This window comes from Carcharodon carcharias, chromosome 19 (genome assembly GCF_017639515.1).
Source record: "Carcharodon carcharias isolate sCarCar2 chromosome 19, sCarCar2.pri, whole genome shotgun sequence".
In the NCBI taxonomy this organism is placed as follows: Eukaryota; Metazoa; Chordata; class Chondrichthyes; order Lamniformes; family Lamnidae; genus Carcharodon; species Carcharodon carcharias.
This window is the reverse complement of record NC_054485.1, coordinates 74,045,544-74,068,765: the sequence shown is the minus strand read 5'-3', so window position 1 is coordinate 74,068,765 and position 23,222 is coordinate 74,045,544. Positions and strand designations below refer to the sequence as shown.

At 43.8% G+C, this 23,222-nt stretch overlaps 2 protein-coding genes across 8 annotated transcripts in view; one reads left to right on the top strand and one right to left on the bottom strand.

Moving 5' to 3' along the window:
• Nucleotides 1-207: 207 nt before the first annotated feature.
• Nucleotides 208-23,222, bottom strand: part of LOC121291526 (zinc finger protein 271-like) — a 39,372-nt gene continuing 16,357 nt past the window's right edge. For 4 of the 7 annotated variants that reach the window (XM_041212848.1, XM_041212851.1, XM_041212852.1 and 1 more), the window contains one exon: nucleotides 208-3,588. In XM_041212848.1, the coding sequence (XP_041068782.1) occupies nucleotides 1,680-3,131 (1,452 nt within the window). In that variant the 5' untranslated portion in view covers nucleotides 3,132-3,588 and the 3' untranslated portion in view covers nucleotides 208-1,679. Of the gene's footprint in view, nucleotides 3,589-6,020; nucleotides 6,050-7,549; nucleotides 8,175-23,222 lie in introns of those variants that run through there. The other 3 variants (XM_041212849.1, XM_041212850.1, XM_041212854.1) reach the window with 3 other exon arrangements.
• On the top strand, nucleotides 15,085-22,833 carry LOC121291530 (zinc finger protein 271-like). Its single transcript, XM_041212869.1, has 2 exons — nucleotides 15,085-15,109; nucleotides 15,927-22,833. Exon 2 carries the CDS (start codon nucleotides 16,343-16,345, stop codon nucleotides 17,129-17,131), a length of 789 nt encoding a protein of 262 aa, XP_041068803.1. The 5' UTR covers nucleotides 15,085-15,109; nucleotides 15,927-16,342; the 3' UTR covers nucleotides 17,132-22,833.

Below are 23,222 nucleotides of genomic sequence, written 5' to 3'. Positions count from 1 at the left end.
CGGCAATGTATCACCCATAAAGAACAATGGCATCTTTACTCTACCAGGTTTAATCTGATTTGGAACAAAGTCCTTTTCATTAGGACTCGATACCTCAGTGTCTCGGTTTCCCACCTCATGAAGTTTTCATTAAATATCCTCTACTTCAACTGAAATCATTTTCAAAACTCATAGCTCAAAATCAATGAATCATTCATGTTGTTTGTTTATTATGTGGATAAATCAAAAATACATCAATCAAAAATCATAAATTACATTGGCTGTTGATAACATAACTTATTAATTACATAACTCAATCAGGGCTTATTCAAAGCCTTGAATTGATCTTAATACTGTGACACAACAATGCAGGATACAAAATGGCTGAAGAAGCCACTATCATTCATCTCAAAATGGCCTCCTTGACCTTGTGTCTTTAACTCAATCAAAACAATTGGCTTTATTGGATTTACTTTAATAAAAATTGAGCCCTTTAGTGAAAATCTAATTCCAACCTCTCCAAACTACCTACAGAGCTAGGAGAGAATTCCTGCATCTCTTCTGTGACCCTCCCTCCTGTACATGTGCTGATCCCACCACTGCATGTCATCGCTGCCTTGGATGCTGTAGGTCTTCCTCTACTGATTTGCTGTCAAACACATCTGAGGCTACACATTCCACATGGATGTCAGTTTGAAAGCCTCCGAGGATGAAGAATGCTATTCCCAGAAATCTCAGTCAAATCTTTACTGGGGAACTGAGACAGCAGCTACAATAAGTGAGGTTTGATTCAGATGGGACAATGACAAGTTTCAATCCCACCTGATCTGCTGCTCAAAGTCGCCTCCGTTTCACCTGTCAGTTTCCCAAGCTTCAGGAAACTCATGTTGCTCCAGAAATATTTGGAGCATTTTGAATTTTAAACAATGTTCCATGTGGTGTGTAAAATGGTTACTGCCCTCAAACCTTTATTTACATATGATGACATCGGAGGTCACAATAATATGGGAAGCCACAGTGTAAAAAGGGGTTTATCCAGACACCCCCCTTTTGGTTTGCAAGAGACTCCACATAAATAGTCCATAAAGAAAATTATCACACTTTATCAAGCAAATGCTTTGCTCTTTCTAATCTGTTCCAAATTTCTCTGTCCCTACACACACATTGCACATATAATCTTTAAAATTTTCAGGTCTTCACTTCCAAATGATATCCCTGTAAATGAAGTGACATCATTTGTAAACACTTTGGAACAGATGGAAGCGAACTGAGAAAAATGCTTTGAAATGTCTTGTGTTCAGACTCTAACATCACTTTCTCTCTCCCAAACAGGTACTGGTTGAAATGCTCACAAGCAAAGACAATAGCCAGACTCCCTTTCTCAATCTGTGTATAGCATCATTCAGTTTGTATTAAGGCTCTGGATACAAACACAACTGGTTGTCCTCGCTGCATGAGGGTTGCTCCAAGTCCTGTTTCAATGGCATCTCACTGCAGGGTGACTTCATCATTGACATCATCGTACCTCAGCACTGGTGTTGTCGTCACTAGTTGTTTGATGTGAGTGAAAGCTGCTCCTTGTTCTGTGCCCCAATATTATTGAACATCATTTGCAGTGAGTTTGTGTAGAGATTCACACTCTGATGACAGATTGGCTAGAGCTTGTTCCCATGAAAATTTGTGAAGGTTTGTCAGACACCTCACACTTGGACGGTTACTTCCGTGTGAATGCGTTGGTGTACACGGAGGCTTCGAGACTGTGAGAATGATTTGTTACACGCCTTGCACGTGAATGGTTTCTCCCCTGTGTGAATGCGTTGGTGTGTGCGGAGACTCGATGACCGTGAGAATGATTTTTCACAAACCTCACATGTGAATGGCTTCTCCCCAGTGTGAATACGTTCGTGTGTGCGGAGGTGTGATGAATTTGAGAATGATTTGTAGCACACCTCGCACATGAATGGTTTCTCCCCTGTGTGAATGCGTTGGTGCCTGCAGAACTCCGATGACCGTGAGAAAGATTTGTCACAAACCTCACAGGTGAATGGCTTCTCCCCAGTGTGAATGCGCTCATGTGTGCGGAGGTACGATGAATTCGAGAACGATTTGCAGCACACCTCGCACATGAATGGTTTTTCCCCTGTGTGAATGCGCTGGTGCACACGGAGTTCCGTTGGCCGGGAGAATGATTTGTCACAAACTTCACATGTGAATGGTTTCTCTCCTGTGTGAATGTGTTGGTGTCCCCGGAGGGCTGATGAATCCGAGAATGATTTGTCACATATCTTGCATGTGAATGGTTTCTCGCCTGTGTGAATGCGTTGGTGTGCACGGAGATTTGATGCCTGTGAGAATGATTTGTCACAAACCTCACATGTGAATGGTTTCTCCCCAGTGTGAATGCGTTGGTGTCCCTGGAGGGCTGATGAATCTGAGAACGATTTGTCACACATCTTGCATGTGAATGGTTTCTCACCTGTGTGAATGCGTTGATGTACACGGAGATTTGATGCCTGTGAGAATGATTTGTCACAAACCTCACATGTGAATGGTTTCTCCCCAGTGTGAATGCGTTGGTGTCCTCGGAGGGCTGATGAATCTGAGAACGATTTGTCACACATCTTGCATGTGAATGGTTTCTCGCCAGTGTGAATGCGTTGGTGTCTCCGGAGAGTCTGGGACCGCGAGAATGATTTTTTGCACACCAAACATGTGAATGGTTTCTCCCCTGTGTGGACTGTCTGATGGAACAGGAGTTTCAAAGACTGAGAGAATGATTTGTTACACACATCACACTTGAATGGTTTCTCCCCTGTATGAATGCGTTGGTGTACGCGGAGGTTCGATGAGTCAGAAAATGATTTGTCACAGACATCACACGTGAATGGTTTCTCCCCTGTGTGAACACGTTGGTGTAGACGGAGATTGGATGACTGTGCAAATGATTTGTCACACACCTTGCACGTGAACAGCTTTTCTCCTGTGTGGATCCTCTGGTGTCTCAGAAGCTTGGAGGAATTGGTAAAAGTCGCCTCACACACCTCACACCTGAGGAATTGCTTCCCCATGTGAATCCTCTGGTGTATCAGGAGACTCGAAGATGTCACAAAAGCTTCATCACACATCTCACACTTAAACTGTTTCTCTTCCATCTGGCTGCCCTTGACGTAACAGTGGTTGTAAGAGATGCACTTTGTGTGCTACGAGATCTTATGATCCCATGGAGTCCTCTTCACACAGCTCACATTTGAACAGCCTCTCACTAGTAAAAATGAGTCAGTGATTCAAGAGGTTTGATGAATGATTGAATCTCTCACCACACTTGGAGCCCACTCACACTTCTTCCCAGCCTCACCCTGACTGATCACCCACAGCCGAACATTCGGAAAGGTTGGTTCTGATGGAAGGTTCCACACCACTGACCAGTTTCAGATCTGATGATATGTCAAAGCTCCCCTGACCCAACCAATTTCCAGATGATGTTTCACTGCCCAACCTTCTCTGTGTTGAGCAATGCTGCAAAGGGACTGGATGTCTTCCCACAGTTGTGCAATTGTTCCACGGTGTCTATCTGCTCCGTATTCTCTGGTGTAGTACGGGGCAATCCTTCTGTAAAACAGGAAAAGGAAACATGATTTCCTCCAACTCCCTCTCCTCCTTTGCTGAAGGGGCTGACTCCTCAGTTAGAGACTGTTTCACATTGAGTGTCAGTCTGCTATTCCCCTGTATGGGGGACCAGATACAAGTCCTTTCTTTTTCCTCACTTGACTGTCACACACCCTCTGTTTCCAGCAGGGACACTGGAGAGTGACCAGGACCAGACAATGTGGCCAGACCCCCTATTCTGGGAAATTAGACACACTGCACTCGCTCAGACTGGACATCACAAATCCCAGTCACAGGGTCAAAATGATTAAATCCAAGCCCAGACTGTTGGGAAATGCTGAGGCATTCAGAAAGAATCATCAGAGAAGGCGATAAGAGGCGTTACAATAAATGTGTTCACAAGCACGGCAGCTGAATCGCTATGGTGCTGGATTAACAATCCAGAGATTGAGAGTTCAAATCTAACCTTGGAAAGTTACACACATAGAATAACAGTGCAGAAACAGGCCATTCGGCCCAGTTGTTCGATGCTGGTGTTTATGCTTCACACGAGCTTCCTCTCACCCCTCTTCACCTCATCCTCTCAGTATATCCTTCCGTTCCTTTCTCCCTCATGTGCTTATCTAGTTTCCCCGTAAAGGCATCTATGCTATTCACCTCAACCACTCCATGTTGTGAAACTGAATGTAATAAATTTTGGAATTTGTGGAATAGATTCAAAATAAAAATATGAAAACTTTCAGATTGTCCTAAAAACCCAACTATAGTACTTCAGGGAAGGGAACCTGCTACAACTGCCTGGTCTGGTCTACATGTGACTCCAGTCCCACACAATATGGTTGACTTTGAACTACCCTCTGAAGTCGCCAAGCAAATAATGATTAACAATCACTACAAAGTCCAATAATAAGAGGAAAATCAGATCGATCTGGACAATCCTGGCATTGTGTCAGAATGAGATTCTGTAAAGTGTCTCTAAACAAGGTCTGAGGACAAGTACCCAAGTGAGGAGAGCTGCCCCACAGACTGGTCAAGTAGCACTGAATCGTATCAATCTGTGAACATCCCAGACTCTCTCCGTCACCATGTCTGGGTATGTCCCATCCCACTGGCAGGTGGGGAAGTCTCAATATTGACTCTATGGAGTCTCATGGCTTCAGGTCAAACAAGTTCAAGGGAAACTGCCACTCCCCTCCCAACTAATGAATGAGTACTTCACCATGTTAATCATCACTAGGGAAGAAGACGAAGGACAGATCCCAAAACTGGGTATCCATGAGGTGCAGAGAGTCATCAGCAACAGCAGGATTGTATTCCACCACAATCTCACAGCCCGGCACAGCCTTCATTCCATGATTATCATCAAACCAGTAGATACATGTCAGAAGCAGCACTGACTCCATCTCTGCCACTTGCCTCTCTGTCCACTGCTTCCTGTCTACCTGGTATGAGATCAGGAACTACCCTAAACCCCACTCCCCACCCCATCCATGCAGGGAGGGGGACTGCAGCCTGAAGGTGCATCCTTCAGTGCTCCTTGACACACTGAGTTTGAACTAGTGTGCAGCCATTCCTATCTTGCTCTGCTGCCAGTTATAGGTTATAACCCAATCTCCCTTTACAATGCATCTGCCCCCTCACTGGGAGACTGCTTCACATTGCGGGTCAGTAGGATAGTGAATCATGAATCATGAAGGGAACACCTGGTCACTTTCTGACTTACTACAATAAACAACAACAACTGGCATTTATACAGCACATTTATCATTATTGAATATCCCAAGGTGCTTTGCAAAACTGTGAACAATATTTGGGAGCTTGCTGTGCACATACTGGCCACCAGGCTTCCTAGGTTGCAACAGTGACTGCACTCTTAACATGGAAATTTTAAATTTGTAAAGAGCTTTGGAGCATCTGGTGGTTGTGAAAGGCTCTATATAAATGCAAGTCTTTCTTTTTTTTCTGACGAGGTTTTAGAGATCGGGTTGTGGGAGGTCTTGGAGGGATTTGGAAAGACAGGAAACATCCAGATCCCAACACACAGACAGAACTGACCATTCAGTCCACAGGATAATAACCAGCTCCCAACACACACACAGACCTCAACAATAGGAAATCAGTAAGAATCCTCAGACACTCTGCACCTCCCAGATAATTACACCTCACCTTCTCATACTCAGTAATGACCCATCAACAAAACTCAGCCTGTAAATCAGAAGGGAAATGCTTCCAATAAACACACTCAATATCCAACACACAGCTCCAGTCAAACAGTTCAGCACAAAGCACCCAGTAAACAGCTCTCTCAGCTGGATCTTCTCACACAGCATAAGGGGCATTTCCACACCTGATTCCCCACAGGATAGTCAGACTGCCTGAACATTAGTGTGGATATTATGTGATGTAATTATTATAAATTCTGTTCCTTCACTCACCATCTCCTCACTTGGTTTATAGTCCCTACAGGAAGTGAACCAGCTGTGGAAGAGGAAGAGGAGAGAATGGGCAGAGTGGGTGAGCTCTCTGATTGATGTCTCTCACAGCCAATCCAAATATTTCTGGAGCAACATGAGTTTCCTGAAGCTTGGGAAACTGACCAGTGAAACAGAGGCGACTTTGAGCAGCAGATCAGGTGGGGATTTAAACTTGTCATTGTCCCATCTGAATAAAACCTCAATTATTGCAGCTGCTGTCTCAGTTCCCCCTGGTAAACGTTTGACAGAGATTTCTAGTGTGAGAATAGCATTCTTCATCCTCAGAGGCTTTCAGACTGACAACATCAGTGTGGGATGTGTAGCCTTGGATGTGTTTGACAGCAGATCAGAAGAGGCATCCAAGGCAGTGATGACATGCAGTGGTGGGATCAGAGTCTCTTACAGGAGAGACAGACACAGGAGACAGGGGCCCAGGCAAGAGGGGCCAAGGGAGAGAAGTGGGCACAGGAGAAAGGGGGAAATGGGAGAGAGGGGTCACGGGGGAGAGAAGGGAAAATGGGAGGGAGGAACAGAGAGTGGTGAGGAGACTTAGCTAGTGCTGGGGGAGTGATTCTGTTACTTGAGGAGTGAATCTGGGACTTGTGCAGTTACTCTGACTAGGGGAGTGATTTTGTGCTCTGGAACTGACTGTGCTCAGAGTGTAACACTGCGACTTGGGGAGTTACTGTGACTCTGAGATGGAGTACAGAGTGACCAGCTCTAAGGAAATAAATTCAGGGACACTTCAAGAGGGACAGTGCTGCTGGGGTGAGCAGATTGCTGGGGGGCAAAATGGGGGCTGGCAGTGCTGGTCAGAACGGAGTGTGTGGGTGCTGGTGAGAGCAGGGGCTGTTCTCCGACAAGAGCCGCCCAAAAACTAGTTTCTGATGAAAGGTCATCTCGAACTGAAATGTTAACTCTGTTTCTCTGCGCAGATGCTGCCTGACCTGCTGAGTATTTCCAGCATTTTTTGTTTGGATTCTAGTTTTTAAACACAGAAACAGACCATTCAGTCCATCTAATTTCTACCGGTGCTTATGCTCCACATGAGCTTTCTCCCTCCCTATTTTATCTCACCCTATCAACAGATCCTTCTATTCCTTTCTCCCTCATGTATTTACCTGGCTTCCCATCAAATTCATCAAAACTATTTGCCTCAGCCTTTTCAGAGAATTTCTCAGATTCAAACTCCCAAATGCTGGGCTCCAACCGCTGCTGCACGCGTCAGCACAACAACTCCCATCAGGCACCGCGGGCTGGGGCTCTCTCAGATTCACAGAATTTTAACGGCACAGAAGGAGGCTATTTGGCCCATCATATCCGCACCGGCTTGCCAAATGAGCATTATGACCCAGTGCCATTGCCCTGCCTTTTCCCCATACCCCTGCACATTGTTTCTATTCAAATATACTTCAGTCTTCTACAAAAGGTTGTACTTCTGCTTCCCACCAGATCTGTCTCTTAGTCATGTGACATTACATCATGCTTACATCAGTACTAGGTACTCCTGATGTTAATTCTTTACATCTCCCCCAAGTCTTTATCCGAACTATATACATACTCCTACATCTCCCCTCAAAGTCTCACACTTCACAGCATCAGTCTCCATGGCGAATTGACCAATCTCCTTGATCTGGTCCTGATTTTGTTTTGAAGTTGAGGATGAACTGCACTCTCTCATCATTCGAGAGGACCATCTTCCACCTGGATGGTTGAAGAGTTTCTTGTTCCTTGTCTCCATCTGGATCTAAATAGTATGTCCAAGATTCCACTGGTTTCATTCCCAGTTGTATCAAGGCTCATTGGTCCCTTCCGATATTTCCCTGGACCATCTTAATTCTACAAGGTCTTGATTGTGGAGCTCTTTCTATTAAAATGCCTTCTTTCTATTGATCTTGTATCGGGTTGCAGCAGTTTCAAATCTTGTGCTCTGTGCTTGAAGTTGAAATTACGAGCTTGACCGTTTCTTTGTTGATCCTCACACTTCCTAACTTTATCCTGCTTATCTGAGGTAATGTTTGGTTGTAGTATTGGTGCAGAGCTGGAAGTTGTGTTTGCAGCCATCTTCCCATCAATAGTTCTGATGGTGAGCACCCATTTTTTGGCGGTGAGGTTCTAGAGTTAAGATTATTAATATTAATCATTAATAATATTAATTGTTAGTATATATTAATATTTTAATATCTTTGTTATTTTTCATCAATCCTTTGATTGTTCACAGAATCACACAGTGCAGCCCATCGAGTCTGCACCGACAAATGAGAAACACCTGACCTACCTACCTAATCCCATTTACCAGCACTTGGCCCACAGCCTTGAATTTTATGATGTGCCAAGTGCTCATCCAGATACTTTTTAAAGGATGTGAGGCAACCTGCCTCCACCACCCTCCCAGGCAGTGCATTCCAGACCGTCACCACCCTCTGGGCAAAAAGGTTTTTCCTCACATCCCCCCTAAACCTCCTGCCCCTCACCTTGAACTTGTGTCCCCTCGTGACTGACCCTTCAACTAAGGGGAACAGCTGCTCCCTATCCACCCTGTCCATGCCCCTCATAATCTTGTACACCTTGATCAGGTCGCCCCTCAGTCTTCTCTGCTCCAACGAAAACAACCCAAGTCTATCCAACCTCTCTTCATAACTTAAATGTTTCATCCCAGGCAACATCCTGGTGAGTTTCCTCTGCACCTCCTCCAGTGCAATCACATCCTTCCAATAATGTGGTGACCAGAACTGCACACAGTACTCCAGCTATGGCCTCACCAAGGTTCTCTACAACTCCAACATGACCTCCCTACTTTTGTAATCCATGCCTCAATTGATAAAGGCAAGTGTCCCATATGCCTCTTTCACCACCCAACTAACATGCCCCTCTGCCTTCAGAGATCTAAGGACACACACGCCAAGGTCCTTTTGTTCCTCAGAATTTCATAGTGTCATGCCATTCATTGAATACTTCCTTGTCAAATGACTCCTTCCAAAGTGTATCACTTCACACTTTTCAGGGTTAAATTCCATCTGCCATTTATCTGCCTATTTGACCATCCCATCTATATCTTCCTGTAGCCCAAGACACTCAACCTCACAGTTAACCACTCAGCCAATCTTTGTGTCATCTACAAACGTATTAATCCTACACCCACACATAGTTATCTATGTCATTTATATAAATGATAAATAATAGAGGACACAGCACAGATCCCTGCGGTATGGCCACTGGACACTGGCTTCAAGTCATTAAAGTAGCCTTCTGTCATCACCCTCTGTCTCCTACAACTAAGCCAATTTTGAATTCACCTCATCAAATTACCCTGTATCCCATGTGCATTTGCCTTCTTTATAAGTCTCCCATGAGGGACCTTGTCAAAGGCTTTGTTGAAATCCATATAAACTACATCAACTGCACTACCATCATCTACACACCTGGTCACCTCCTCAAAGAATTCAGTCAAATTTGTTAGGCATGACCTCCCTTTGACAAAGTCATACTGACTATCCATGATCAAACCTTGCGTCTCCAAGTGGAGATAGATTCTCTTCTTCAGAATTTTCTTCAATAGTTTCTCTACCACTGACGTGAGACTCACTGGCCTGTAGTTCCCTGGCTTATCTCTACAACCCTTCTTAAATAGCAGAACTACATTAGCTGTTCTCCAGTCCTCTGGCACCTCCCCCATGGCCAGAGAGGACTTAAAAGTTTGGGTCAGAGCCCCTGCGATCTCCTCCCTTGCCTCCCTCAGTAGTCTGGGACACAAATCACCTGGACCTGGAGATTTGTCCACTTTTAACCTTGCCGATACCTCCAATACCTTGTCACTTCCTATATCAATTTGCTCAAGATCCTCGCAGTCTCTCTCCCTGAGTTCAATACCTTCATCCACATTCTATTGGGTTAAGACAGATGTGAAGTATTCGTTCAAAACTCAACCGATGTCCTCTGGCTCCACCCATAGATTGCCCCCTTGGTCCCTTATGGGCCCTACTCTTTCCCTGGTTATCCTCTTCCCATTGATATACTTATAGAATATCTTGGGATTTTCCTTACTTTTACCAGCCAGAGCTTTCTCATATCCCCTCTTTGCTCTCCTATTGCTTTCTTAATCTCCGCCCTGCACTTTCTGTACTCCACTAATGCCTCTGCTGATTTGCTTCCCTTGTACCTGCTAAAAGCCTCTCTTTTCCTTCTCATTGTAACCTGAATACTCTGGTCATCCATGGTTCTCTGGGCTTGTTACTTCTTTGTATCATCCTAGAGGGAACATGTTGAGCCTGTACCCTCCCCAATTCCTTTTTGAATGCCCCCCCCCCCCCCACTGCTCCTCTGTAGATTTCCCCACAAGTAGCTGTTCCCAGTCTACCTTGGCCAAATCCTGCCTTATTTTACTAAAATCCACTCCCCCCTAATCCAAAACATTTTTTTGCAACTTGTCTATTTCTTTGTCCATAACAAACTTAAACTGTATCATGTTGTGGTCGCTATCACTAAAATGCTCCCCCACCACCAACTCAGTCACCTGTCTGACTTCTTGAGTCAAATGTTTTGTTAATTTGGTTGATTCAAAGTTAGATGTGAGCTGAATATTGTGTTGTTGTTTGTCTGCCGTTTTATCAATCTTCTGTCTAGATTTATAACTCACAATAAGTTCATTTCTTAGTTTAACTCAAACTACCTGATTTGTCAGCATTCACTGAAACACTCAGGAGCCTACAGTAAGAGTCCTGTACACAATGCTGTCAATGTCACTGTGGGCTGGTATACTTTCTCCATCAATGGGTTTATAATTTCTAATTCACAGGAAGAATAACATTTCCCAAAGAAAGACTTGCATTTATATATCAACTTTCACAAACCTATTGTCTAAAAGCACTTAGATCTAAGTTCTCTGTTCCTATGGACAGATTATTGATAGAGAGCGGAGTCAAATGTAATGGGGGATAGACTTGAAAATGGTGTTGAGACCATAACTGGACCAGGCATGATCTTATCGAATAGTGGAGCAGGTTCAAAAGGCTGAATGGTCTTCTTCTGATCCTAAGTCCTATGTTCCCAGAGAGTGATGACAATAATTAGAATTACATTATTACCTTCATAATATTGGATGGAGTTTCTGCTTTGTTTGTCCATTTATAGTAAAGCTTAAAATGGTGAACTTTCACTCTATCCCTCTCATCTTTATAAAACTGGATGAGGAGGGTTGGGGGGGGGGTGTTGGTATAGGAGAGAGGAAGAGAGTGATAAAAGGAGGGGGGAGTAGCAGAATGCCAGTGGAAAGATAGGAAGAGGAGACAGAGGAGGAGGAGGGAAGAGAAGCGATAGGAGCAGAGGAGAGGAGAATAAATAGCTCCACAGAGTAAATGACTTCATTAAATTTAATACAACACTCAGAGAGCAGCAGCAGAGGTCACTGGAGTTTTATAGAATAGCTGCTTTCCCAAGGTGCTGGGTGTGATAGATAACACTCACATGGCATTGAAGGTCACCCGAGGAGACTCACAGAGCTACCTGAACAGAAAGCAATTTCCCTCCTTCGTGAAGTGAGTAATGTCCGTCTGAGACTACTCCAAGTGAACGCCACTCACACTGGATCATCCCACAATGCTTTCATTGTCAGGAACTCGGACATCAGACCCATATTCGGGGAAGGGGAGTGACCTGATGGTCAGCTGATTAGGGACAAGGTCCATCCCTTCCTTCTGCGGCTGATGCTACCATTTCATGCACCACACACTGAGGAGGTGGTGTTGTTTACTGACGCCCGTGTCTCTCTGAGGCAGCTCACAGAGAGAAGCTAGTGGGATGTTGAAGAATTGTTTCAGGTACTGGCTACATCTGGGGATGAATCACAGTATTCCCCAGAGAGAGAGAGAGTGGTCACAATCATCCCAGTGTACTGCACACTGAACAATATCACTCTCAAACGAGGTCTAGACTGGAACAGCCCAGGAGAGGAACTGAGAGAGGTGAATGGATCGGGACATCCTGGGAGAGGTGAATGGATCGGGACATCCCAGGAAAGGCGAATGGATCGGGACACCCCGGGAGGGGTGCGTGGACTGGGATGTCCCGGGAGAGGTGAGTGGACCGGGACGTCCCGGGAGAGGAACCAGACGATGTGAATACTGTGAATCATAAATTGGAGCTGAGGGGAGCTGAAACACTGAGAGGAAGCGATGCTTGGACAGGGCAGGGCTGTCAGATATCAACTCATGGGGCAACTACTCAGACATTGAGCCCCAACTCAGTCCAAAAGTCACAGATCATTTCTGGAGTTACAGATTCACTCCCCAAGCACTGGGTCAATTTCCTCTCCCTCTCTCCTGTTCATATGCTGATCCCACCACTGTACATCATCGCTGCCTTGGATGCTGTGGGTCTTCCTCTTCTGATCTGCTGTCAAACACATCCAAGGCTACACACCCCACACTGATGATGTCAGTTTGAAAGCCTCCGAGGATGAGGAATGCTATTCCCACACTAGAAATCTCTGTCAAACGTTTAACGGGGGAACTGAGACAGCAGCTGCATTAAGTGAGGATTTATTCAGATGGGACAATGACAAGTTTAAATCCCCGCCTGATCTGCTGCTCAAAGTCACCTCCGTTTCACCGGTCAGTTTCCCAAGCTTCAGGAAACTGGCTCACTGACCTCTACCTCACAGAGGCTGAGCGTCAACTTGCAGACATTTCCTCCTACCTCCCCCTGGACCATGACCTCACCACTGAACATCAAGCCATTGTTTCCAGGACTGTCACTGATCTCATCTCCTCTGGAGATCTTCCCTCCCCAGCTTCTAACCTCATAGTCTACCAACCTCAGACAGCCTGTTTCTACCTCCTTCCCAAAATCCACAAACAGGAATGTCCCAGTAGACCGATCATGTCAGCCTGTTCCTGGCCCACGGAACTAATTTCTTCCTATATTGACTCTGTTCTCTCTCCCCTTAACCAGTCTCTTCCCACCTACATCCGTGGTTACTCTGATGCCCTACATCATATCAACAATTTCCAGTTCCCTGGCCCCAACCGCCTCCTCTTCACCATGGACATCCAATCCCTCTACACCTCCATCCCCTACTGGGATGGTCTAAGAGCTCTCCACTTCTTCTTTGAACAGAGGCCTAAACAATCCCTATCCACCACCACTCTCCTCCTCCACCGTTCTCTCACTGAACAATTTCTCTTTAAACTTGTTTCACTTCCTCCAAATTAAAGGAGTGGCTATGGGTACCCACATGGGCCCCAGTTATGCCTGTCTCTTTATGGGGTATGTGGAACATTCTTTGTTCCAGTCCTACTCAGGCCCCCTCCCACAACTCTTTCTCCGGTACATCGATGACTGTTTTGGTGCTGCTTCATGCTCTCGTCCGGACATGGAAAAATTAATTTTGCTTCCAATTTCCACCCATCCACCACTTTCACATGGCACTTCCCTTCCCTTCCTTGACCTCTCTGTCTCAATTTCTGGTGATAGACTGTCCACCAATTTTCATTACAAGCCCACCGACTCCCACAGCTACCTCTACTACAGCTCCTCACATATTGCTTTCTGTAAGGACTCCATCCCATTCTCTCAGTTCCTTTGCCTCTGTCGCATCTGTTCCGATGATGCCACTTTCCAAAACAGTTCTTCTGACTTGTCTTCCTGCTTCCTTAACTGAGGTTTCCCACCCACAGTGGTTGACAGGGCCCTCAACCGTGTCTGACCCATCTCCCACACCTCTGCCCTCGCACCTTCCTCTCCCTCACAGAACCATGATAGGGTCCCCCTTGTCCTCACTTATCACCCCACCAGCCTCTGCATTCAAAAAATCATCCTCCATCATTTCCGCCAACTCCAGCATGATGCTACCATCAAACACATCTTACCTACACCCCTCTTGTCGGCATTCCGTAGGGACTGTTCCCTCTGGGGCACCCTTGTCCACTCCTCCATTACCCCCAACACCTCAACCCCCTCCCACGGCACCTTCCCATGCAATTGCAGAAGGTGCAACACCTACCCCTTTACTTCCCCCTTTCTCACTGTCCAAGGGCCCAAACACTCCTTTCAAGTGAAGCAGCCCCTCACTTGCACTTCCCTCACTTTAGTCTACTGCATTAGCTGCTCCCAATGCGGTCTCCTCTACATTGGAGAGACCAAACGCAGACTGGGTGACCGCTTTGCGGAACACCTTCGATTTGTCTGTAAGCATGACCCAGACTTTTCAATCGTTTGCCACTTCAACACACCACCCTGCTCTCATGCCCACATGTCCGTCCTTGGCCTGCTGCAATGTTCCAGTGAAGCTCAACGCAAACTGCAGTAACTGCACCTCATTTTCCGATTAGGCACTTTACAGACTTCCGGACTGACCATTGAGTTCAACAACTTCAGATCATGAACTCTGTCCTCCATCCTCACCCCTTTTTGATCCCCTTTTTTCAAATATTTATTTTTTAATTTTAACTTTTATATATATATTTTTTTCCTACCTATATCCATTATTATTTTTAACATTTATTTCCATTCATTGTTTTATTCCTGCCCTTTAGCCTATTTTGATCTTTTCTCCCACACCGTCACCTCTCCCCACCCAACCCCCACTAAGGCCTTCTATCACTGGCTCATCCTGCTTTCTACTGTTAATGTCACCATTAGCACCTCCTTTAGCTAATATCACCACCATCAACATCCCTTTGACCTTTTGTTTATGACATCTTTTGCAATCTCTCCTTTGCCTCCACCTATCACTGGCCTTTCTATCCAGCTTCACCTGTCCCATCCCCTTAAACAGGATATATTTCACCACATTTCTACTTCTCTTTTGTTCTGAAGAAGTCATATGGACTCGAAACGTTAAATCTGTCTTTCTCTCCACAGATGCTGTCAGACCTGCTGAGTTTATCCAGCAACTTTTGCTTTTATTCAGGAAACTCATGTTATTCCAGAAATATTTGGATTGGCTGTGAGAGACGTCAATCAGAGAGGCCACCCACTCTGCCCATTCTCTCCTCTTCCTCTTCCACAGCTGGTTCACTTCCTGTAGGGACTGAAAACCAAGTGAGGAGATGGTGAGTGAAGGAACAGAATTTGTAATAATTACATCACATAATATCCACACTAATGTTCAGGCAGTCTGACTATCCTGTGGGGAATCAGGTGTGTAAATGCCCCTTATGCTGTGTGAGAAGATCCAGCTGAGAGAGCTGTTTACTGGGTGCTTTGTGCTGAACTGTTTGATTGGACCTGTGTGTTGGATATTGAGTGTGTTTATTGGAAGCATTTCCCTTCTGATTTACAAGCTGAGTTTTGTTGATGGGTCATTACTGAATATGAGAAGGTGAGGTGTAATTATCTGGAAGGTGCAGAGTGTCTGAGGATTCTTACTGTTTTCCTATTGTTGAGTTCTGTGTGTGTGTGTGTATGAGTGTGAGTGAGATGGTTATTATCCTGATACAGTCCCTCTGAGGGGATATTGCCCAGTAGGAGCAGCAGTACTGAGGGAGAGCTGCCTCTTTGGAAGCTACTTTCAAGATTTTATCTGAAGGCCTCAGCCTTTCCTAAAAGCCTGGGCTTGGATTTGATAGTTTTGCCCAGTGCTGTGGCTGATAGCTGAATTTGGGATGTGCAGTCTGAGTGAGTGCAGTGTATCTAATTTCCCAGGATAAACCAGAACCCTTCAGTCAGCTATTTTCTTTTGCTTCTAGCACTTCCTGTCCAGTGTGTTTTCTTCAAATAATTCTGGAAACGAGGAGAAATTTGAAAATCTCCTTTTAAATAACACAGCAGATTGGCGCTCACTGTGGGACAGTCTCTGAGAACTCAACCCCTTCAGCAAAGGAGGAGAGGGAATTGGAGGAAATCATGTTTCCTTTTCCTGTTTTACAGAAGGAGTGCACTGTACTACACCAGAGAATACAGAGAGGATAGACACCACAGATCGATCCTGACCATCACCGAAGGAACAACTGCACAACTGTGGGAAGACGTCCAGTCCCTTCACAGCATTGCTCAACACAGAGAAGGTTTGGCAGTGAAACCATCATCTGGAAATCGGTCGGGTTAGGGAACCAACCTTTCTGAAGGTTCAGCTGTGGGAGATCGTACAGGGTGAGGCTGGGAAGAAGTGTGAGTGGCTCCAAGTGTGGTGAGAGCTTCAATCATTGATCGAGCTTCATGAACAACTGACTCATTCCTGGAGGTGAGAGTCTGCGAGGTGTAAGAGCAGGGCTGCAAAATTTCTTAAAATCTCCGAACACACAAGGTGCATCTGTTACGGCCACTGTTAAGACAAAGGCATCTACATGGAAGAGAAACCATTCAAGTGCGAGGTTTGTTACAAAGCTTTTGTGACGTCCTCAAGCCTCCTGATACACCAGAGGATTCACACAGGGGAGAAACCCTTCAGGTGTGATGTCTGTGAGGCAGCTTTCACCCAATCCTCCAATCTCCAAACTCACCAGAGGATTCACACAGGGGTGAAGCCGTTCACGTGCGGGGTGTGTGACAAATCATTCTTGCAGTCATCAGCCCTCCGCAGACACCAACGCACTCACACAGGGGAGAAACCATTCAGGTGTGAATCATGTGGCAAATCATTCTCACGGTCATCAACCCTACTCGACCACCAACGCATTCACACAGGGGAGAAGCCATTCACGTGCGAGGTGTGCAACAAATCATTCTCACGGTCATCCACCCTCCTTGAACACCAACACATTCACACAGGGGAAAAACCATTCAGATGTGAGGGGTGTGGCAAATCATTCACACGGTCATCAGACCTCCGTGTCCACCAGCGCATTCACACAGGGGAGAAACCATTCACATGTGAGGTGTGTAACAAATCATTCTCTGATTCATCGGCCCTGCGGGAACACCGACGCATTCACACAGGGGAGAAACCATTCACCTGCGAGGTGTGCGACAAATCATTCACACAGTCATCGACCCTCCGTGCACACCAACGCATTCACACAGGGAAGAAAACATTCACATGCAAGGTTTGTGACAAATCATTCTCGCAGTCTCGAACCCTCCGTGCACATCAACATATTCACACTGAAGTAACTGTTCAAGTGTTAGGTGTCTGACAAAACCTTCACAAAGTTTTCAAGTTGCTGTTCCATCAGACAGTCCATACAGGAGAGAAACCAATCAGGTGCGAAGTGTATGACAAATTCACACATTCACCCAAACTGCTGCTCCATCAGAGGATCCACAGGGGAGAAACCCTTCAAAAGTGAGGTTTGCGATAAAGCTTTCTTCACATCTTCAACCCTCCTGGGACAGGTGAGGATTCACGCAGGGGAGGAAGTCCTGAGGTACGATGTTTGTGACAAGGTTTTCACGCACTCCTCTGATCTCTTAAAGCTCCAGCAGACTCTCACTGGAGAGAAACCATTTTGGTGTGAACTGTGTGACAAGGCTTTCAATGGTGGTCCATCAATGAAACAGGAGAAACCCTATCAGTGTGAGTTCTGTAATAAATCCTTTACACAGTCCTGCAATGTCAGTGAACCCACATGGAACCACCTGGCCAACGTCTTGCCAATCTGTCATCAGAGTGTAAATATCTACACAAGCTCACTGCAAAGGATGTTCAGTGATATTGGGGCACAGAACAAGGAGCAGCTTTCACTCACATTAAACAACTAGTGATGACAATGCCGGTGCTGAGGTACGATGATGTCAATGATGAAGTCACCCTGCAGTGAGATGCCGGTGAAACAGGACTTGGAGCAACCCTCATGCAGCAAGGACAACCGGTTGTGTTTGTATCCAGATCATTAACACAAACTGAACAACGCTATGCACAGATAGAGAAAGAGAACCTGGCTAATGTCTTCCTTTGTGAGCATTTCAACCAGTACCTGTTTGGGAGAGAGAAAGTGATGGTAGAATCTGACCACAAACCACTTCAAAGCATCTTTTTCAAACCACTTCTATCTGCTCCAAAGTGTTTACAAATGATGTCACATCATTTGTAGAGATATTATTTGGAAGTGAAGAGCTGAATGCTTTAAAGATTATATGTGCAATGTGTGTCTTCGAACATACAAAGTTGGAACAGATCAGAAAGAACAAAGTGTTTTTGTTCAAGTGTGACCATTTTCTTCATGGATTACTTATGTGGAGTAACTTGCAAACAAAAAGGGGGAGACTGAGTACATTGTGGCTTCCCATATTAATGTGACCTCTGATGTCATCATATGTAAGTAAAGGTTTGAGGGCAGTAGGGAGTTGTCCAGAGGGAGTATTGCAGGAAAAAGTGGTAATAACTGGGATTCACGGGGATGCTAAACCTATTTCATTGTGGAAGGTAAATTTAACAATTAAATTGAAAATAGGTGGGGTGACTGTTGGAGTAGTGGAAAAATTGCCCATTGCAAGGGTTCAACTTATTTTAAGTAATGAAATAGCTGGGTTACAAATGTTGGTGATGCCTACTGTGGTTGAGCAGCCTTTGGAAATGCATTCAGCAGAAGAGTTGCAGGAAGACCATCCTGGATTGTTTCCAGATTGTGTAGTAATCTGATCACAAAATCACAGGTTACGACAGGAAGAAGATGAATTTAAAAGACGGGGAAAGATGTTGATATCCAATTAGCTGGAGCTGTTTCTGAAAAGATTGTGCAGGAAGAAAAGGTTGAAGAGAATGAAGCAGAAGTGTTTAGTTCAGTTAAATTGATAGAGTTACAGCAGAATGATCTACAAATAAAGCATATATATCAGACAGTTTATTCGGAAGCAGGGGCAAAATGTATTCCAGAATGTTATTACCTTAAAGGGAATGTGTGAATGAGGAAGTGGAGACTGTCTCATGTTTCAGCTGATGAGAAATGAATGGTAGTGCATCAGATAGCTATACCATCTGAGTACAGAAATGAAATATTGAGAGTAGCTCATGAAATTCCAGTAGCGGGACATTTAGGAATTAGGAAGACTCAGGCAAAAATATAAAACATTTCTATTGGCCTGGATTGCATAAAGATGTAGCCAAATTCTGTAGATTAAACCAGCCCCTTTAATTCTAATTCAAGCATTTAAGGAACCTTTTACCAGGGTCAGCAGTATTGGGTGAAGTATTAAAGCCCAGGTTCAGTGAACCTTACAGGATTGAGAAGAAACTGACTGATTTAAATTATTTAGTAAATACTCCAGATAGAAGAAGCAGACGGTGTGTCATGATTGATTGTGTAGGGCTCCTTCCTAAGACTAAAAATCAGTACTTGCTGACAATTATAGATGTTCCTACAAGGTTTCTGGAAGTGATACCTTTACAAAATATTATAGCAAAGAGAATTGTGGAGGAGTTGACTAAATTTTTTACAGGATATGGGTTACTTAAAGAAATACAGATGGATCAGTGTTCAAATTTCATGTCATGGCTGTTTAAGGAAATAATGAGCAGCCTGGGGATAAAGCAGGTTAAGTCATCAGCTTATCATCCTGAATCACAAGGTGGTTTGGAAAGATGGCACCAAACTTTGAAAACCACGATAGGGGATTATAGTCAAGACTATCCATAGGATTGGGTTCAGGGAATTCCATTCTTGTTATTTGCCATTGGGGATGCGCCTAATGATTCAACGGCAGTTAGTTCTTTTGAATTAGTCTATGGTCATGAGGTAAGGGGACCACTAAAATTGATTCAGGAGAATTTAGTGGATCAGAATTCAGAAACTACTCTCCTGGATTATGTGACAAACTTCAGAGAAAGATTGAACAGAGCAGGTGAGTCAGCTGAGGAACATTTAAAGGTATCACAGCAGGTAATGAAGGCAAAGGCAGATAAGAGGTCCAAAGCTCGTAGTTTTGTTGCTGGGGAAAAATTGTTAGTTTTATTACCAGTATTGGGTGAAGTATTAAAGCCCAGGTTCAGTGCACGTTACAGGATTGAGAAGAAACAGTGATTTAAATTATTTAGTAAATACTCCAGATAGAAGAAAGAAGCAGACAGTGTGTCATATAAATATGCTTACAAGGTACTTTGACAGGGAAATTAAACAAAAGGACGTATTAGTGGTGGTAGATAAGGAGAAAGAGGTAGAAATGAAGGACTCTGAAATTAATTTTCCTCTAATCAAATTGGACAATGATTAAATGACAAGTACTTAAAATTTTAAATGTAATATTGAGTGTCTGAGTTGGAGAAACTATTGCAGTCACACAAAGCTATTGTGGGAATAAGCTACGGAAGACAATTTAGTTACACATGATGTAGATATGGGTGATTCAATTCCAATAAGGCAACATCCTTATAAATTGAATCCAGTAAAGTTTTCGCAAGTACAGAAAGAAATTGAATTCATGCTTCAGAATGATATAATTGAGTCTCATTGCAGTAATGGAATGCGCCTATTGTAGCCGGATGGAACACAACGACTGTATGTGGATTATTGAAAAGTAAACGCAGTGACAAAAGTGGACTCATATCCTATTCCACAGTTGGAAGACTGCATTGAGAAAGTGGGACAATCACAGTTTATAACAAAGATTGATTTGCTGAGAGGATATTGGCAAGTACGATTATCGGAGAGAACAAAGGAGGCTTTTGTGACGCCAGATGGACATCAGTTTAAAGTTATGTCATTTGGTATGAAGAATGAACCAGCAACATTTCAAAAACAGACAAACAAAGTAATTGCAGGACTGAGCAATTGTTTATATTGATGACTTGATAGTTTTCAGTCAAATGTGGGAGGAGAATTTACAACATCTGAAAGAACTGCTTGATTGACTGCAAGAAGCTAATTTGGTGGTGAACTTGGCTAAGAGTGAATTTGCAAAAGCGTAAGCTACATACCTAAGCCATATGGTTGGACATGGTCAGATGGCTCCAAGAGACATGAAAGTAAAAACCATTGTGAATTTCCCAGTGCCCGCAACAAAACGAGAAGTTTTGAGATTTGTGGGCATGAGTGGATTTTACCGGAAGTTTGTACCAAATTTTAACCGTGTGGTTGCTTCATTGACCATTGACTGAACTACTAAAAAAGAACAAGAAATTTCAATGGACACAGTAGTGTCAGAATGCACTGACAGTTTCAAAACTATATTGACTATGACACCAGTTTTGGTGGTACCTGATTATGCCAAGCAGTTTAAGTTGGCAGTTGACACAAGCGATGTAGGTATTGGTGCTCTATTATTACAAGATGAAGAAACTGGAATTGGGAAGCTGATAGGATATTTTTCATGAAAGCTGAATGTACATCAGAGAAAATATTCAACCTTCGAAAAGGAGACTCGAGATCTGGTGTTAGCATTGCAGCATTTCAAGGTTTATGTTGCAAACAAATTCGTCAGAAACAATTGTTTATACAGATTACAATCTTTTAAAATGTTGAGACTGAAGTGCAAGACTCTTCAAATGGAGTTTATTACTGCAACCGTTTAATTTATAGATTTGACATGTAGCTGGATGAGAAAATCTAATTGTGGTGCATTGTCAACAGTTTAAAGCTCAAAGGAAATTGGACATTTAAAACTTGGGCACTGGACTGAAAAGACCTCTGTTGATACAAAGGATTTGTACATATATTTATGTTAATGCATGCACCTGGTAATGTAATAGTTTGTGTATTTAGATAAGTATAGTAAGTAATGTAAGATGGGTTGAGAAAATGAAGCCGTCATGTAAAGTTACGACGGTTCATTTTATCATAAGAATGGAAATATCACGAAGTTATAATATTTTTCATAATATTATTGTAGGCTTATGGGTGTGAGTGGATGTTTCTGCCTGATTTAATTGAATTAGAGTCAGATGGACTGCAAGGTTGACATTATCAAGTGCTAAGTGCAAGGCAGACTTTTGAAATATAGTTGGACAAGTGAGGATGAGGGTTCCACAGATAAAGTGTAAATGAAATTTGCATTTTTAGATAAAGAGATGGTAGGATGTTTATAATGAACAAGATTAATAGGTCAAGGTTATTATGTGTATTTTTCCTAAAAGGAGAGAGAATGAAAGATTTTTATATTATGGGAATAGTAAATTTCTGAAGATGTAAAATAACCAGATTGTACACATTAAAGAGAGAGAAACATATATAAAGAAGGATGGAAGGTTATGTGGGGGTGGCCGTGAAATACCTTGAAAAGAACACGTGTAAAGCAGCCTTAGACACTTTTGCAGAAGTCTGCTGTGGCCAGAAGTATAAATGTGAGGTAAAAACCTTTGGAATTCCACTGTTGAGTGGGTGCTATGGTAACCTTGCTGGATTGCTTATTTAAATTTAAAATCTATTTTGGACTGTAGTTGGGAGTCAAGTTAATTAGGAATTTTGGGATTAGTTGTAGTATTAAGTAACTGTAATCTTATGTCTGTGTTTGAATTCTTTTCTTTTGTTAATGTTTTAATTTAATTTTAAAATTACAAAAGGTGTTAGTGGACATACTACTTCTGAATTCAGTGTACGAATTTTCTTGTACTAAACACAAATTGCAAAACTGTTGTGATAGTGTGGCCAAGTTCCCCTTGTGGATTTGGGCTGTCTAGCACATACCACCTGCCACATCAATTCACTTGGAACATTGTTTCAAATTCAATTGGCTCCAAATATTTCCGGAGCAACGTGAGTTTCCTGAAGCTTGGGTAACTGACTGTTGAAATGGAGGCGACTTTGAGCAGCAGATCAGGTGGGATTTAAACTTGTCATTGTCCCATCTGAATAAAACCTCACTTATTGCAGCTTCTGTCTCAGTTCCCCCGGCAAATGTTTGACAGAGATTTCTAGTGTGGGAATAGCATTCTTCATGCTCAAAGGCTTTCAAACTCATAAGATCAGAAGAGGAAGACCCAGTGTCCAAGGCAGCAATGACATGCAGTGGTGTGATCAGCACATGCACAGGAGAAACAGAGGACATGAGAGAGAGGAACACAGGAGGGTGGAGACACAGGAGAGTGGGGACACAGGAGATGGGGTATCATGCTGTGACTCCACAAGTGACTTGAGTGACTCAGTCATTGGGGAGTGTCTGTGACGTGGAGATTGATTCTGTGACTGGGGCTCGGAGGTTGACACAGTAATGGGGAGAGTGACTTGGAGACTGATCCGTCACTCCTCACCAAAGCTCTCTGCCAGCCTCTTCCTGCTCAGCTGATGCTACATCCCTTGCCACTGCCTCTCACTCCTCACTTGCCCCCTTTATAAATAATGGACAGTCCTCCAGACA